Genomic DNA, 19138 nt, shown 5'->3' with positions numbered 1-19138 from the left:
GAGGAACCCTGCTCCACTGCTGATGGGAGTGTAGACTGGTGTAACCACTGTGGAAATCAGTAGGGAGATACCTCAGAGAACTAGGACTGGAAGTCCCATTTGACTCAGTTTTTCCCTTGCTTGATATCTTCCCCAAAGAATTAAAAGAACCATACCACAGTGATATATGTGCACTCATGTTCACAGCAGCACAATTTGTAATAGCTAAAACTTGGAAGCAGCCCAACTGCCCATCAACTGGAGACTCGATAAAGCAAATTTTTTTTAAAATGGAGTACTACTCAGCCATAAAAAAAGAGAAATTAGAGACATTTATAGGTAAATGGATGCACACTGAGGCGATGCTCTTAAGTGAAATAAACAAGACAGATGTGTAAATACCTGTTTCTGTAGTGTGAGAAACTGAAAGTGTAACTAAGGACTAAAAGGTATAATAGATATTGTGAAATAGGAAGAAAAGGGGCAAAGGAGAAGGGGAAGTAGGAGTGATAGGGTAAAGGAAAGAAGGGAATGGAATTAATATGAGAAAATGAAAAAATGGAAACCAAGTCTTTGTAAATACAGAGGGATGGAGGGATTGAAGGAAGGGCAGGGGAATGGGGAAAAAATAAGAACCAAGAGAGATTATGTAAATGTGCAAATTTCCAATGATGAATGTCATTATATTGTACACCTAAAATGTACAAGTAAAATTAATTTAAAAAAGAAATCCAATAGAAATCCATGAGTTCAGAATATTAAAAACTGACAAATGAGACTACCTAAAATTAAAAAGCTTTTGAACAGCAAAGGAAGCAACAGAGTGTAGAGACTACGTACAAAATGGAAGAAAATTCTTGGCTCTTGTTATAGAGGACTAGTAACCAGAATAGGTAAGAAAGTAAAAAAATTACCCCCCTCCCAAAGAAATGACCAAATAAAAAAAGAAACAAATGAAACAAATGTAGACATTTGGCAATAGAAGTACAAATAGTCAACAAGTATAAAAGGAGTTCAACATTTTTAGCCATTAGGGAAATGCAAACCAAAATGACTTTGGGATTTCATCTGACTCCAGTCAGAATGGCTACCATTAAGAAAAGACACACAAGGGCTGGGGATTTAGCTCAGTGGTTCTGCCGCCTGCCTTGCAAGCCCAAGGTCCCGAGTTCAATCCCCCGTACCAAGAAAAAGAAAAAGAAGACACACACACACACACACACACACACACACACACGTACACATACAATACTGTGAGGAAGTGGGAGAAAAGGAAACCTTCTACATTGTTTTTGATGGGAATATAAACTAGTATAACCACTTTTGAAACCAGTACAGAAAGTCCTAAAAATAGAAATATCACATTACCCAGCTATACCTCTCTTAGAGAGATCTAAAGACATCATAGTATAGTGATACACGCATACTCATTTTATAATGGAGCAATTCACAACAGGTGAGCTCTAGAAATAGCCTAGATATGCCCTGATAGATGAATGGATAAAGAAAATGTGGTATACAGACACAATGAAATAGTGTTTAGCCATAAAAAAGCATGAAATAATGTCATTTAAATGGAAAATGAAGGGAACACAAGACCATCATGCTAAATGAAATAAACCAGACTCACGTTTTCTCTTATATGAGAAACCTACAATGCAAATAAATTAATGACTAAAATAAAGGAGAGAGATGATAAGAAACTAGAAGAGAAACTCTCAGAGATAGGAAAAAGGATCAAGGGGAGAGGTAAAAACGGAAGAGGGGGGCTAAAGAGATCAAGATATGTTATATGCATGTATCAATTCCCTCAAAACAAATATCACTATTCTGTATTACAAACATGCAATAATAAAAAAAAACATGTTCACTATTAACAATCTTAGGTAATTATTTTTGAGTACTGATGTTCATTCATGGATCCATATGTTCCTATGATACATACTAAATATAATAAAATCAAGTCTCCAACAGCTGGATAAATTATTGCACAGAATACACAAAAAAATGTAAAACTGGTTTTTAAAAAACTTTTAAGAGCAAACAGTGAAGCTCAGTGGTAGGGCACTTGTTTATCATGCATGAAGCCTTATATTCAATTCCAATGCAAGGGGAAAAGAACTTTAAACCAGACTTCAAATATACAAATCAGGCTTTCTATGGTTTACCAACCATATCCCACTGGAAGGTTACTGAACTAAAATGAACTCCACTATATTATTTTACATTCAGGACCTGCATTAAGTCACTCTCGTCAAACAGATTTGTTGGATAACTCTAAAAATGAGTACAAATCTTACAGGTCATAAATAGTCAGTTAGAACTACATAGAAGAGTTTACAAACCCACTAACCAGTATGAAACATCCCTGTTGAAAACAATAAATGCCATTTTAGACTGAGAGGCATCAAATTTTGGAAGAAATTTTCAACCTAGTCTGAAAGCATACCACACGAGCAACCAAAAAAAAAAAAAAAAAGAGGCATAGAGTTAGCTCTCAGAACTTTTTTCATGGCATGTAAGGAAAAACCACTGCAGTGTTGCCAGGCAATATGAGCCAGTATCTGCCTTTTGAGACTAATCATCACTTATATTAGTACTATATTGTGTTTCCATGTTTCATACCTAATTTGAGACTTGGCATTCCCAAGAGAACAAAGTATTGTTTGATTTATCTTTGTATTCCAACTGCCTTGCAATGTATATCAAAAACATAAATTAAAAATGCAGACTATATTACCACCTTCACCAATTTTTCTGTAGTAGTTTTTAGTCCTTTGAAGTCTTTAGACCATTCAGTCTATACAAGTATACCAACATGAAAAAAAAAACTATGCAGTTTTGACAAAGTATTCAATTGACTAGTAAAATTAACTGCCTGCTAAATATGCTGGAAATTGTGTTAAGTATCAAGAGTCTTTCAAGGAAATATAAGGCATATATTGTCAGGATCATCAATGCAATGATGCTTAATTTCTGGTAAATAATCAACTGACTTATTCTAGAAACATAAGCAAGTAATCTATTAAGATATTAATTTGTACTATAAAACAACAGACTAATACAGCTCCCAAGGCATGCTAATGTGGAAAGATAACAATAAATTAGGAGGTTATAATGTATTCTGTTAGATCGTACCACAAAAACTCTCACACTATGTAATTTTCAAGTGTTCCATTTCACACGAGAAATGGCTAATTAAGGTTAACCCAAATTCGGCTTCACCAGCTTGTGACCAAGACAGGCTTGCCACAAACACAGGGTGAGGCGGACCCCCCCACATCCCTGCCACGGGCATGCCGACCAGCCCAAAGCTTAGCCACGGTGGCGCCTCCAACAACAGGCCCAAACCCGCCTTCCGGCTGTGCAGCTACTTGGTTCCACACTGCAGAGGCACAGGGGGACATAAAAGCCATTGTCCTGAGCTGCAGAAGTGAACAACAGAGAGAGGGTCTCTCTCAGGCTCCCTGATGCAAACAAGCCCACTGGAAAAGTGAAGAGAATCTCTGCAATAAAGGCACATCAGACCACCGTGCTTGGAAAGTTGGAGGGATCATCAGCTCCCATCTGAACCTGGACTTTCTTCAGGGGAAAGGCAGCTGAAACCTGCAATAGAACCTTGCAGAGTTCAAACCTGCAGGAGGACAGGGAGCTCAACTTGGGACTTGCAAAAAGAAAACTGCCTGAATCTCACGGGTATGAAACTAGCTGAGAGACTTATAACTGCACACTGCTGCCCATGTTGTCTATTGTGGTAGCAGAGACATACCCTGAAGGAGGCCCTTCATTTTTAAAGGTGATAGGTTAATAACTACCACAAATTGTCATTCTCTAAGATGTATTTGATGCTATGGTGTTGTGTTGCTGATTGCATCACTTGGGCTAAGGTGTTGTGATTAATCTAATCAGTTGTCCTTCCTGGTATAATGAAAATGAGATAGCCTCAGAGCCATTAGAGACTCAAAACCTAAAGACCAGCTATATCTGGAAGACACCTCTGAGAAGCAATCATTCCATAAGGGTTCTAATTACAAGCAACAAAGATACTTACAATAAGCACCTTCAAAATATCAACCCAGGAACTAAACCAAGGACAGTAACAAAAAAAAAGAGAAGACATTTAAGCAAGGCACAAACTCAGACTTCCATCCCCCAAAAGGCAAATGCTGGGGGAAATAAGGTGGAAAAGTCTGATAATCAACCACGAGTACAACCTGAAGTGATAGCACAGGAAGTAACAAAACAGATGAATGAGGCTATAGAAAAATTCAAAGCAGAAATAATCTCCCAGATAACTACAGAGATGGTGAGCAGAGTGAAAGATATGATTAGAGGTTCTAGAACAGAAACTAATAAAAAAATAGATGAGTTCAGAAATATGCTGGAAGCCAGGAATGCCCAGCATAAGAAAGAAATGGAAACCATGATCGCCCAACATAAGAAAGAAATGGAATCCATCAAACAGATTCAAACAGATATTCAGGAGATTAAAAACTCCACTGAAAGCATGCAGAGACAGGATTGTGGTGAAGGACCATGAAAAAAGAGATTTCTTAAAAATAGTAAGGGACCATGAGAAATCAATTAAGCAAATGCTAGATGATGCAAAGAAGAATAACATGTGACTGATAGGAGTCCACGAAAAAACAGGAAAAAGTACAATTAACATAAAAAAAACTGTTCACAGAAGTAACAAAAAACTTCCCAGACAGAAGTGGAGAATTGGACATACAGATAGGTGAGGCATATAGAACTCCAACTAGCCACGATCAAAAAAAATCTACACCTAGACATATAATAGTCAAGATCCCAGAAACACATCAGAAGAACAAAATCCTACAGGCAGTTAGAGAAAAGAAACAAATCACCTATAAAGGAAAGCCCATCAGAATCATGCCAGACTTCACAATACAAACCCTCAAATCAAGGACAGCCTGGAGTGAAGTAGTTCAACCCCTAAAAGAAAATAACTTCCAACCTAGACTGTTGGATCCTGCAAAATTATCTTTCAAAATTGATGGGGAAATTAAATATTTCCATGACAAAGAACACTTGAGAAATTTCATGAACACCAAACCAGTACTCCAAACAATTCTAAGCAATATCCTAGAAAAAGGCAACAAAGGTCACAACTCCATGAGGCTCAACAGAGGCAAGCCACCAGACAAGGTAAGAAACTAAAGGGAAAGGGGGAAAAAGAAATAAGAGCCAACAACAGTAAAACATCATGACAAGGATGAGTCAATATCTCTCAATTGTAACTATCAATGTTAATGGCCTCAATTCACCAATCAAAAGAAGTAGACTGACACAATGGATTAAGAAGCAAAATCCAGCAATATGCTGTATACAAGAAACACACCTAACTCAAAAAGAAATTCATAGACTGAAAGTAAAAGGATGGAAAATGGCTCTCCACACGACAGGAACCCAGAAAAAAGCAGAGATAGCCATCTTACTTGCAGACAAAGTAGATTTCAAACCAAAACTAATTAAGAGAGACAAAGATGGTCATTACATCCTTGTGAAGGGAACAGTCGAAGAGGAAGAGATGACAATCGTAAATATATATGCACCAAATATGAATGCCCCCAACTATACAAAACAAATATTAATGGACATGAAAAACCAAATAAGCACTAATACAATTATAGTGGGGGACCTCAATACCCCACTATCACAAATAGACAGATCATCCAGACAAAAAATTAACAATGAAATTCTAGAACTGAGCCAAGCTATTGAACAAATGGACTTAATAGATATTTACAGAGTGTTCCACGCCACAAAATCAGAATACACATTCTTTTCAGCTGCACATGGGTCATTCTCCAAAATAGACCACATGCTAGCTCACAGGACATGTCTAAGTCAATGTAAAACAACTGAAATTACCCCCTGTATATTATCAGACCACAGTGCAATAAAATTGGAGATCAATAATATGAGAAACAGCAAAACTCCCACAAACACCTGGAAATTGAATAACACCCTCCTGAACAACCAATGGGACATAGAGGAAATTGAAGAAGAAATTAGACAGTTTCTACAAGTAAATGATGATGCCAGTACAACATTTAGGAATCTATAGGACACAATGAAAGCAGTTATATGCGGGAAATTCACAGCAGTGAATGCCCATATTAGGAAAACAGAGAGAACTCAAATTAACGACCTAATGCAGATCCTCAAGCTCCTAGAAAAAGAAGAACACAACAAACCCAAAGCTCATACAAGAGAGGAAATTATAAAGATCAGAGCAAAAATCAATGCAATGGAGACTAAGAGAATGATACTAAAAATTAATAAATCAAAGAGTTGGTTTTTTGAAAGAATAAATAAAATCAATAAACCTTTAGCCAACCTTATCAAAAAAAGGAAAGAAAAGGCTCAAATCCATGCAATTAAGAATGAAAAAGGCGAAGTCACAACAGAACCAGCAGAAATCCAGAGGGTCATCAATACCTACTTCGAGAACCTGTACTCTAATAAAATGGAAAACACAGAAGAAATGGACAGATTCCTAGATACATACGAATTACCAAAGTTGAACGAAGAAGACCTAAAAATTCTGAACAACCCAATATCAACCAATGAAATTGAAAATGTCATTAAAAACTTATCAACTAAGAAAAGCCCGGGCCTGATGGCTTCACTGCTGAATTCTATAAGACATTTACAGAGGAACTGCTGCAACTACTGTTTAAACTCTTCAATGAAATTGAAAGGGAAGCAATACTCCCAAATTCATTCCTGAAAGCAAGCATCACCTTGATCTCCAAAGCAGAGAAAGACCCACCTGAAAAAGAGAACTATAGGCCAATCTCACTAATGAACACAGATACAAAACTCCTTAACAAGATAATGGCAAAGAGAATGCAGAAGATCATACACCCTGATCAAGTGGGATTCATCCCAGGGATGCAGGGATGGTTCAACAAATGCAAATCAATCAATGTAATACACTATATCAATAGAGCCAAGGACAAAAACCATATGATTATCTCTGTAGATGCAGAAAAAGCATTTGACAAAATCTAACATGTATTTATGATAAAAACTCTAGAAAAAATTGGAATAGATGGTCTCTACCTCAAACTGATAGAAGCCATCTATGACAAACCAACAGCCAATATCATACTAAATGGTCAAAAACTGAAATCTTTCACACTCAAATCAGGCAAAAGACAAGGATGTCCACTATCACCACTCTTGTTCAATATAGTTCTGGAAACATTAGCCACTGCAATTAGACAAGAGAGAGAAAGAAATTAAAGGAATAAAGATAGGTAATGAAGAAGTCAAACTGTCATTATTTGCAGATGACATGATACTCTATATAGAAGACCCCAAGAACTCCACCAAAAGTCTTCTAGACTTAATAACCAAATTCAGTCAAGTAGCTGGTTACAAGGTCAACACACAAAAATCAATAGCTTTCCTCTACACCAATGACAGACTCACTGAGAGGAATAGGGCAAAGAATTCCTTTCACAACAGCATCCACAAAACTGAAAGACCTAGGAATCATCCTAACGAAAGAAATCAAAGACCTCTTCTCTGAAAACTATGGCACTCTGAAAAGAGAGATTGAAGATGATATCAGAAAATGGACAGACATCCTTTGCTCCTGGGTAGGAAGGATTAATAGAGTGAAAATGGCCATACGTCCAAAACTGCTATATAGATTTAATGCAATTCCAATTGAGATCTCAGAAGCATACTTCATAGACCTTGAGAAAACAAACTAAAAATTCATTTGGAACAAGAAGAGACCCAGAATAGCAAAAGCAATTCTAGGTAACAGAGACATAGCAGGGGGTATCACAATCCCCAACCTGCAACTATACTACAAAGCTACTGTGATAAAAACACCATGGTACTGGCAAAGAAACAGACCTGAGGACCAGTGGAACAGATTAGAAGATGCAGAAACAATGCCAGACACACTCAGCCATCTCATCTTCGATAAAGGAGCCAAACACCCTCACTGGAGGAAAGATAGCCTCTTTAATAAATGGTGCTGGACAAACTGGGCTTCAACTTGCCAAAGATTAAAACTAGACCTGTATCTCTCACCATGCACTAAACTAAAATCAAAATGGATTAAGGATCTAAATATTCAATTAGAAACTGTGAACCAGTTGGAACAGAGGTTAGGTAGAAGACAGGTGTACAGGAAAAGATTGAAGACAGAGGTATAGGAAAAGATTTTATGAACAAAACCTCAGTTGTCCGTGAACTAGCACAAACAATCAACAAGTGGGATCTCTTCTTATTAAAAGGCTTCTGCACAGCAAGAGAAACCACCAGCAGTGTGAAGAGACAACCCACAATGTGGGAAAAAATCTTCACCTGCTCTTCCTCAGACAAAGGTCTACCATCTCCAATCTATAAAGAACTGAAAAAGATCAGACCTCCCAAATTTGAAGACCCAATCCAAAAATGGGTAGCTGAAATGAACAAACATTTCTCAGATAAAGAATTAGAAATAGCAAATAAATACATGAAAAAATGTTCAACATCACTGGTCATTCAAGAGATGCAAATGAAAACAATGCTGAGATTACGCTTCACTCCAGAAAGAATGGCTGCTATCATGAAATCAACCAATAACAAATGCTGGCGGGGCTGTGGGGAAAGAGGAACCCTGCTCCACTGCTGGTGGGAATGTAGACTGGTGCAACCACTGTGGAAATCAGTATGGAGATACTTCAAAGAACTAGGACTGGAAGTCCCATTTGACCCTGCTATTCCACTGCTGGGGATCTTCCCCAAAGAATTAAAAGAATCATACTACAGTGATATATGTGTGCCCATGTTCAGAGCAGCACAGTTTGTAATAGCTAAAACTTGGAAACCGCCCAAATGCCCATCAACTGGAGACTGGATAAAGAAAATGTGGGTTTTTAAATAAAATGGAGTACTACTCAGCCATAAAAAATGAGAAATCAGAGACATTTATAGCTAAGTGGATGCACATTGAGGCGATACTCTTAAGTGAAATAAATAGGACACAGATGTGTAAATACCAAATAGTTTCTCTGGTGTGAGAAACTGAAAGTGTAAATAAGGACTAAATGTATAATACGTCATGTGAAATAGGAAGAAAAGGGGTAAAGGGGAAGGAAGTGGGAGGGCTAGGGGAAAGGATAGAAGGGAATGGGATTAATATGAGAAAATGGAAAAATAGGAACAAAATCTTTGTAAATAGGGAGGACTGGAGGGGTTGAAGGGAGGGCTGGGCAAGGGTGAAAAATAAGAACCAAGAGAGACTATGGAAAGGTGCAAATTTCCAATGATGAATGTTATTATACTGTATACCTAAAATGTACCAATGATTAGAATGAATAATCGATAATGTAAAATAGGAATAAAAGGTCCAAAGGGGTAGGGGTAGTGGGAGGGGCAGGGGAAAGGAAAGAAGGGAAAGGAAAAATGCTGAGAAATGGAAAAAATGGAAATAAAGTCTTTGTAAATAGGGAAGGGTCGAGGGCGTGAAGGGAGGGCTAGGAATGGGGAAAATATAAGAACCAAGTTGCATTATGTAAAGGTACAATTCCCAATGAGAAATGTAATTGTGTTGTATACCTACAATGTACCAATAAAAGAATTTAATACAAATAAAAGAGACAGAAACACTAAACTTGGTTTAAGATAATTTAGGCAGAACTCTTGAAGATATTGGCATAGGAAAAGACTTTATGAACAAAATCTCAATAGCCCGCGAAATAGCAGAAAGAATCAATAACTGGGATTTCATCTTATTAAAAAGCTTCTGGACTGCAAGAGAAACCACCAACAGAAGTAACAGAGGATGTACAATGTTGGAAAAAATTTTTTGCAGCTGTAAGTCAGACAAAGGGCTACTATCTAGATTATATAAAGAACTGAAAAAAATCAGAGGTCCCCCCCAAATTCAAAGACCCAATTCAAAAATGGGCTTCTGAAATGAACAGACATTTCTCAGAACAAGAAGTAAATGCAGCAAATAAACATATGAAAAAATGTTCAACATCACTGGTCATTCGAGAGATACAGATGAAAACAACACTGAGATTCCATCTCACCCCAGAAAGAATGGCTGCTGTCAAGAAATCAACAAATAACAAATGCTGGCAGGTGTGTGGGGAGAAAGGAACCCTTCTCCATTGTTGGTGGGAGTGGCGAGTGGTGCGACCACTATGGAAATCAGCATGGAGATACCTCAAAGAACTAGGACTAGAGGTCCCATTTGACCCAGCTATTCCCCTGCTGGGTATTTTCCCAAAAGATTTAAAAAATCACACCACAGAGACACATGTGCACCCATGTTTATAGCGGCACAGTTTGTAATAGCTAAAGCTTGGAAAGAGCCCAAGTGCCCATCAATTGGAAACTGGATAAAGAAGATGTGGTTTTTTTTAATAAAATGGAGTACTACTCAGCCATAAAGTATGAGAAACTAGAGTCATTTATAGCTAAATGGATGCATATTGAGGCCATACTCTTCAGTGAAATAAATAGGACACACATTTGTAAATACCAAATAGTTTCTCTAGTGTGAGAAACTGAGAGTGTAAATAAGGATTAAAAGGATTAATAACTAATAATTGATACTTTGAAATAGGAAAAATGTCCAAAGGGGTAGGGGTGGTGGGAGGAGATGGGGAAAGGAAAGAATGGAAAGGAAAAATTATGAGAAAAGAAGCAAAAAATGGAAACGAAGTCTATGTAAATAGGGAAGGGGGGAGGGGTGAATGGCGCACAGGTAATGGGGAAAAAACAAGAACCAAGATACATCATGTACAGGTACAAGCACCCAATAATAAATGTCAACGTATTATATACCTAAAATGTACCAATAAAATAATTTAAGCAAAAATAAAAAGATTAGCCCAAATTCTTTGTCATTACTCTTTGAAATGCTTTATATTTTGAGTAACATCAATTCTGTGAGCTGAAAATAAATTTAGATCTTTTGTTAGGCAGAAGGAAGAACTGAAGTACTCCAAGGGATTTCTTTGGTTTTTATCTCATAGAAAAAAATCCAACTATGTATTTAAATAAGTTTTCATCAATCATTATTGTTCAGCGTAATACTGAGGTTTACTTTTTATGAAAAAAAAGCATTCAATGCAAGCTTAAGGCATAATACTATTCACAAAAACTTTGTGTAAAATGTACAGCAAGGAGCACTACAAATAGCAGAAAGTGGCATCTGTGTAATCCCAATAATAGATTTAAATTTTAAACAACAGGATATTCCTTTGGACCTTGCTAATAATGTTAAGATTAACCAAAACATTTACTGTGTGCGTCTGCATGTAATTTAACATAAAAATCCTAAGGATTTTCAATAAATGTGTGAGCTCTTTCTTTTTTTCATCCAATTATTCCTATGTAAAAACAAATACATGGGATAAAAAGACAAAATTCAGATGACAATAACACAAGGGCCTGGATTTTAGACTGTTTTGATAAACTAGTATTTTTGAAAAAAGTCAACTTAATAAAAGTAAAGCACTTTTAAAAAATGTAAAGACCCTAAAAAACTTGCATTAGAAACTAGCCCTCTCTCCCCACCTTTTCAAGCTCTCCACAAATAAGTATTTTTAGTTCTACTATGTTTTTTAAAGAATTTATCAAATATGTCTGTGTCATATTTATACTGTTCTTTCTTTGTCCAGTTTTAGAATTACCTGTTCACTTTTTTAGACTTATCTGTTGGTCCAGTTTTTATATTATGCCACTGAGGACTTTAACTCTTGTTTAAATCTTCTTTCCTTCACCTGTCTTGCTAATATTTGAAACTCTTTCTCACAAACTATTATTTACAATCTTATCACTTGTCATTTAAATATCACTCACTACTGAGTCAAGTTATATGCTTCAGTTACATTTCTTTTCTTCTGCTATTGTTATCTAAGCATATACTCTTTTTATTCATTACATTTATTGGTACATTTTAGGTATATAATATGATGACATTCATCATTGGAAATGTGTACCTTTGCATGATATATCTTGGTTCTTATTTTTTTCCCATTCCCTTGCCCTCCCTTCAACCTCTCCACCCCTCTCTATTTACAAAGACTTTGTTTCCATGTTTTCCTTTTCTCATATTTATTCCTTTCCTTTTTTTCCCCTTTGGACCTTTTCTTCCTATTTCACATTATCTATCATACATTTTGATCCTTATTTACACTTTCAGTTTCTCACACCAGAGAAAGTATTCGGTATTTACACATTTGTGTCCCATTTCACTTAAGAGTATTGCCTCAACGTGCATCCATTTAGCTATAAATGTCTCTAGTTTCTCATTTTTTATGACTGATTAATACTCCATTTTATTTTTAAAAACCCACATCTTCTTTAGCATATACTTTTCTTTAAATTACAGTCATCCCTTGGTATCCACCAGGGATTGGTTCCAGGACCTCCCACAGATTCAAAATCCACAGATGCTCAAGTCCTTTGTAGAAAATGGTATTTACATATAACCTACAGACATCACCTCTTGATTATTTAAAACATGTAATAGTATGTAAATGTTATACAAATAATGGTTATACTGTATTGTTTAGGAATTGTTAGGACTAATGACAAGTTAAAAAGAATTTAGTACCAACACACTTTTTCCCCAAATATTTCCAATCTGAGGTTGGATGAATCTGCAGATAGGGAAGGCCAATTGTATATGGTCTTTTATTATAATCTGTAATAGCTCTACAAAAGTTTTTTCTTTATTTTTGAGATAGGGTCTTGATACATAGTCTAGGCTAGACTTAAAACTCACTGTGTGACCCAGGCTGGTCAACTCATTACATTCCTGCCTCAGCCTCCCAGAAAGCTGGGATTACAGGTAAGTGCCAGTATGCTGACTTAAAATACTTTTTAATAGCATTTTTCTTGTGGTGAAAGTTGTTAAGTATGTCTAGTTTTTCTACTGGAGATACCCTTCCTGGTTGCCCTTTGGTGTCTGCATTAATGTGGACCAGTTCTCAAGTTACTCTAAATTTATTACACAACTGCCATTCTGTGACTTCTCTCTGTTCACCTCAGAATTCTTCGCACTTTTCTCTTGGGTCAAACTCCCTTACTTGAACAGCACACAGTTGTATCTTTTGGTTTACTCCTTCATTTTAAAGGAATAATTTATTCTTCAGTACTTTCCTAAAGGGTAGCTAAAGAGAGTTGTTTTGAGACTTGGAGCGACCAAAATTCTCTTTAGGCTACTCTCCTAACTGACTGATACTGTGGCTGCAGAAATACAAAATTCTAGGTGTTTTCGCCCCTCAGAATTGATAAGACTCTTAACCTTTCTAGTTTTCAACACTACTATTAAGAAACCAAATCCTATCTTTACAACAAATCCTTTATACGTGACTTGTTTTTCTCTCTGGAAATATTCCAATAAGCTAAAATTTCAGAATTAAGTGCCAAATACTTGTTAGGCCCTTTAAATCTGGGAACTCTTTCCTATGTTTTGAGAACATTTTTCATATGCTCTCTCCCTCTCTCTGTCCCCTTCCCCCCACCCCTGCAGTACTAGTTGGGAATTGAAACTAGGGCTTTCATACTAAGCTACAACCCCAGCCTTTTTCTTAACTTTTCTTTATTTTTTAAATATTGAGACAGGATCTTGCTAAGTTGATAAATTGCCCAGCTGGCTTCAATTTATGATCCTCTTGCTCCTAGAGTACTGGGAATACAGGCGTATGCTACCAGGCCCAGTTTCTTTGTTTCCTTTTCTGAAACTCCATTATTTAGATACTGAGCCTCTTGGACCCAGTCTCTAATGTTTGGAACTTCTTTCCCCATTTTTATTTCACTGTTGTTCTGTTTTCAGGAGGATCTCTATCAGAAACAAAAAATATTCTTTTGCTTGTGCGCATGTTATATCAATTCGACCTATAAACAACTCTAACACCAAAATATATTCAAAGTGTAGCGACTGCTTACCACTCTCACTGTTCCAGCTGTAGCCCAAAGTACTAAGCTTAACATCTCTTGTTTTAATGACAGCAACCCACCTCCATTTTATGATCAAAACCAAATGTCTGATCATTTTACTTTCATGGTTCAGTCAGACTACTGGAGTATTCTAATTTGAGGCACACAAAGCTCTTATTTTCCTCCTTCTTAGCCTCATCTCCCATTCACTAACATATACCTATATGCCAAAGTTATCAAATGTCTTATTTTGCCAGGAACTGCCATTTCCCTATCCTGTGTGCCATTTTGAAATGTCTTTCCTTCTCTTTTCTATCACTAGGGAATAAGTAGTGACTTCTAACAACATCTGTGTATACCTTAATTACACTATTCTGATATGTAAGGAAATTTTTTGTGATTTAAAGATTCCATAGAGTAGAGTTTCTAACATGGAGCCCATGAACAGGCTTTAGAAACAAACAATGGGAAAGAGCATGCATCAATTCTTAAAAACTAGTTCCTCGTGTGGCACATATAGGTAATGCCACTACTCTGGGAGGCTGAGGCAGCAAGATTTTAAGTTTGATCCCAGCCTGGGAAACTTAGCAAGAGTGTATCTCAAAAAAAAAAAAGAAAGAAAGAAAGAAAGAAAGAGAAAGAAAGGAAGAAAAGAAAAGAAAGAAGGAAGGAAAGAAAGAAAGAAAGAAAGAAAGAAAGAAAGAAAGAAAGAAAGAAAGAAAGAAAGAAAGAAAGAAAGAAAAAGAAAGAAATTAAATGGGCTGCAGATGTAGCTCTGTGCAAAGGCCCTGGGTTCTATCCTAGTACCACCACAAAAGAAAAGTCTTGAAAACTGATTTTTAAGCTTTGTCTACAGTTCATACTTACATTCTCATAGGAGGAAATGTCATCAATCCTCTATGATTCAGGATAGGTTAAGAACTAAAACCCTATGTGGTGATATTCTTGAAGGAAAAGATTAAGTCTTGCTTATTTTTTAATCTCCATGTCTCACATTTAACAGTGCATGCAGCATAAAGCAAATGCATGTGCACACTAGTAAACATATACAAGTAAATATGCAGAAGTAACTTATAGGTTACTTTTACATTATTTAGGCAAATTTCCTTAGGCCCTCAGCTAGACAGCATACTGGATCCTCTAAGTTCCTTAAAAGTATTATCATTTTCTTAAAGAGATTCTAAAACTTCTAATTCTCACCAATATATACTCACTGAATATATGCTCCTCAAAATGAGGTTATATCTAGTCCTTTAGTCTAAGCATGAGTGTCACCTTAGGTTTCTGCTGCTTATTTGTTTTACTTTAGTTTCCTTTTCTCATCCAGTCCCTAAAACATAACCTTAGTCATCAGTTAATCTGCTACATTTTTATCATAACTAACAGACATCTAAGGATCTATTAGGCAGTCTCTAGAAGGATGGGTACATTATTTCCAGGTTCAATCATCGTATTAACACAATTGGCTCTTTCCAGCTTCATCTATTTTCTCTTCTTAAAAGGTAGGTAGAAAGAGATATGTTAGTAACCATTACAGGCTAAAGGAAAACCAACAGAGCAAAATCAACATTAGAGTGCTTCCTAGACAGTGTAAGTCTACCATCTTTTTATAGTATTTCCATTTACGAAGCAAGTGTGATATGTACCACCCAAATAAAGAAGTCTCCTCAGAAAGGGAGGGAAGGGGAATGGGGAAAAAACAAGAACCAAGATATATCATGTACAGATACAAATTCCCAATGATGAATGTGATCATAATGTATACCTAAAATGTACTAATAAATGTAATGAATTAAAAAAAAGAAGTCTCTTAGATATATTGAGTCAACAGCAAAGGAATAATTTTAGAAATATTATTTCAAAACATAATCAGGGAAAACAAAGAACAAAAATAAGTCATTTCATCTTAGATTTCTTACCATTTTATAGAGATCTGAGACACTGATCTGGTCAGAATCCACTACTTCAAAGTCTTTCCGAGGCACAAGGTCCAGGCCCAAATGCCTAATAAAGAGAAAGACCACATTCAGCATGTCATGTCCACAGTATTCATTTCTTTTCATGTGCCTAGGAAGCTGTACTGTCATGACGTCATGGACAGCTGTTCAAGTACTTCCTTAGGAGGTATATACAGCAACGTCTAATTATGTTCACCTTTGGGTAAATAAATGAGGTAGACACAATTCCAGTGATCCACCAATTCCATCTGTGATGATAAAAGAATTTCTCAGTATCATATTTCTAATATAAACCTGGTGTACAATAAGGATGATTTTCTACAGACTATTAATAACTCATGTTTATTTTTTTATTTCTCCCCATCCTTCTAGTATGCTTAAGGTTCAGCCATGCATGATTTTCATTAGAATGAAAAAATTATTCAGGGTCCAAGTAGATCTGTAATGCAAAGTAAACACATAAAAATAACCTCTTAAAGAGGCATGTTTCGGTTGAGTTGAAAACTCAGCTCTATGCTATATCTATATGTATATATAGATGCTTGCTCCCTATTTATGTCTAGTGTTTAAAGAGTTTTTATTCACACACTATACCTGTTATCACAATTCCTTTACCTTAAGTGATAGTTTGGTTAATTATATAAAACATCATAGTAATTACTATAGCAGTAGTAGTGATTCACTTTGCCAGGTGATGTGCTGGGAATGTGGCTCAGTAGTGTACATCCTTTCTACCCAAAGTAATTTATAATATATAAAGGTAATTCTGAAGTATGATCACAAATATTTAAAATGCTTTTATTTGCATGTGGAAAACAGTGGGAAATCACACAAATAATATTAGTATATATATTAGGAAACTGAAATTACAAAATTGATCTGTTAAGATGTTTTCCACATTTTTAATTATATGTCATATCACTTAAACTTTTCTGAACTAAAAACATAAAGAAACAACATTACATACATATTCTTTAAACACTGGAGTTCTCTTGGTAACCCTGGGGGATTGGTTCCAGGACCCCATCATGGTTATCACAATCTGAGAATGCTCAAGCCCCTTACATAAAATGGTATGGCATTTCCATATATCCTATGCACACTTTCCTGTATGCTTTATATCTTTTCTGTATTATGTATAATTCTTAATACAACATAAATGCTAGGTACATAGTTGTTAGGATGTATTATTTAGGGAATAACTACAAGAAAAAAAGATGGAATTTTAAAAATGTTTTCCAGCCACAACTGGTTGAAGTTGAATGCAGAAGCCAATATTATGTGGAATACTCTAAGTATTAAAATTAGGAAACAAACATAAAAAGGATTATGCAAATAATCCAAAACAACTGATGTTTTAGATAAAACAGTTTAAGAAAACCCCATATGGCCTCTAAGTCAGTGGGGCCAGAATTGAATATATGTGCTCTTTGTTAGTGCATCACACAGTGATGGGCCTGATCGACATCTACACAAACTCTGTTTTAGCATTATGGCACCCTTAGCTTGCTTATGGAGTAAACCACTCACCCACATATCCATTCATCTATCCCATGGATACCCTCTGAGGTTTCATCATTTATTAAACCAAGAGTGCTGGATATATGCGATATAGTAATTCTGAGTCAAGCAAATGTTCTTATTTATCTTCCTTTTACCCTGAGAGCAGAGTGATTTCCTTGTCTTAGAAGTGGCTACAGCACAGTACCTTTCAGTTTCTTCATTTCACTATCTTGAGAAATAAGAGAATGACTAATGGATGATCTGATAAAAACTGAAGGCTAAATTCCTTCTAATAAAACCATCTTCAACAGAGAAAGGATAATTGGTAAAAGTTAAACTTGTGAATATCCTTTTTAGAAGAACCAAAGATGTTGCATGTGAGAAGCAATACATGTTGATTACTAATTTCACCAAGATGAAGAGGTTCCTGGCTACTTCTTATGGCTTACTTGTGAACAGTGAATACAGGGAATTATCAACATAGTTTCTTGTCTATCTTCACAGCAAAAGGAAGCAGTGCAGCAGAGTAATCAGGAGCATGAGTGCTAATGTCAGATTGCCTGGTGTGCATTTTAGCTTTTCTATCAAGTCATTCTGTCTGACTATTATAGGCTGTTGTAAGGATTAATCTATGTAAAGCACTCAGCACATCACCTGGCAAAGTGAATCACTACTACTGCTATAGTAATTACTATGATGTATTATATAATTAACCAAACTATCTCTTAAAGTATAGGAATTGCGATAACAGGTATAGTGTGTGAATAAAAACTCTTTAAGCAGCTAGACATAAGCAGGGAGCAAGCATCTATATATACATACAGATATAGCATAGAGATGAGTTTTCAAAGTCTTACTAATTGCTAAGGTGAATAGTCTTTACAAAAATACTGGGACTTCCCTCACTTATCATTTATCAATCATCCATTCCAATAATTCAATGAACATTTATTAGAGCTTATTCTATGTTTGTCTCATGATGAGTTTGGGGATACAGCAGTGAAAAATAGACATACTCCCAACTCTGTATTCTTTCAGGTAGAGGTCTCTGAGGCCCTGAATCTCTACATTAAATTATTTGAATTTTACGTTTCTTGTCAATATTCTCTATCAGTGATGGCGAACCTTTTAGAGCTTTTAATGATAATTAACAGCCAGCTGCAGCATGCATGTCATAGGTTCACTACCACTGTCCTATATTCTAGTCTATTTTGTCTTTTTCTCCTGGTGATACTTATCTGAATCACAGAATATAATCTGAAACAGACAAATCTGAAACATAGAAAATAAGGTAAAGTTAAGTAATTACAGTAGATGTTTGAGGACATTAGGCCTTAGTTCTCTCTCAGAATTAGTTGAGAAAGCATGGAGATATTTAAGATAAAACTTCTGTGGGCATTGTCCTTTTCTAATACTTTTAATAAATAGAGTATACAAATAAGTATACTAATAAAAGCACAGCCTATTTATACAACATAAAATATATAAATAACAACAGCCATCTTTTACTAAACATTTTTCAGAGAGACAAAGACAAGATGAGACGAGATGAGAAGAGGCAGGCAGAAACACACACAGTGGAACATAAAGCTTGAAGGGTTTTGACCACCACTAAATAGAGCTAGAACCCATCCCAGACTTCTGGAATACAGTAAGACACTGGTGAGCACAAGACCAAGTATCAGAGGAACCCTGACTGAAAAGTCATTGGGAATTTCAATTAATTTCAGATGTCCTGAAGCTGGAAAGTATCATTATACCCT

General features: G+C 36.0%; 1 protein-coding gene across 8 annotated transcripts in view; it reads right to left on the bottom strand.

The window, feature by feature from the left end:
- Nucleotides 1–19138, bottom strand: part of Dock3 (dedicator of cytokinesis 3) — a 633495-nt gene that overhangs the window by 290036 nt on the left and 324321 nt on the right. For all 8 annotated transcript variants that reach the window (XM_004834160.4, XM_087186904.1, XM_087186907.1 and 5 more), the window contains one exon: nt 15834–15918. In XM_004834160.4, the coding sequence (XP_004834217.2) occupies nt 15834–15918 (85 nt within the window). The remainder of the gene's footprint in view (nt 1–15833; nt 15919–19138) is intronic.

The sequence above is a fragment of the Heterocephalus glaber genome, unplaced genomic scaffold, assembly GCF_053883595.1.
Source record: "Heterocephalus glaber isolate CG9 unplaced genomic scaffold, H.glaber_assembly_v1.0 deba00001504, whole genome shotgun sequence".
Classification (NCBI taxonomy): Eukaryota; Metazoa; Chordata; class Mammalia; order Rodentia; family Bathyergidae; genus Heterocephalus; species Heterocephalus glaber.
The sequence above is the reverse complement of the archived record's forward strand: the minus strand, read 5'-3'. Positions and strand labels throughout refer to the sequence as shown.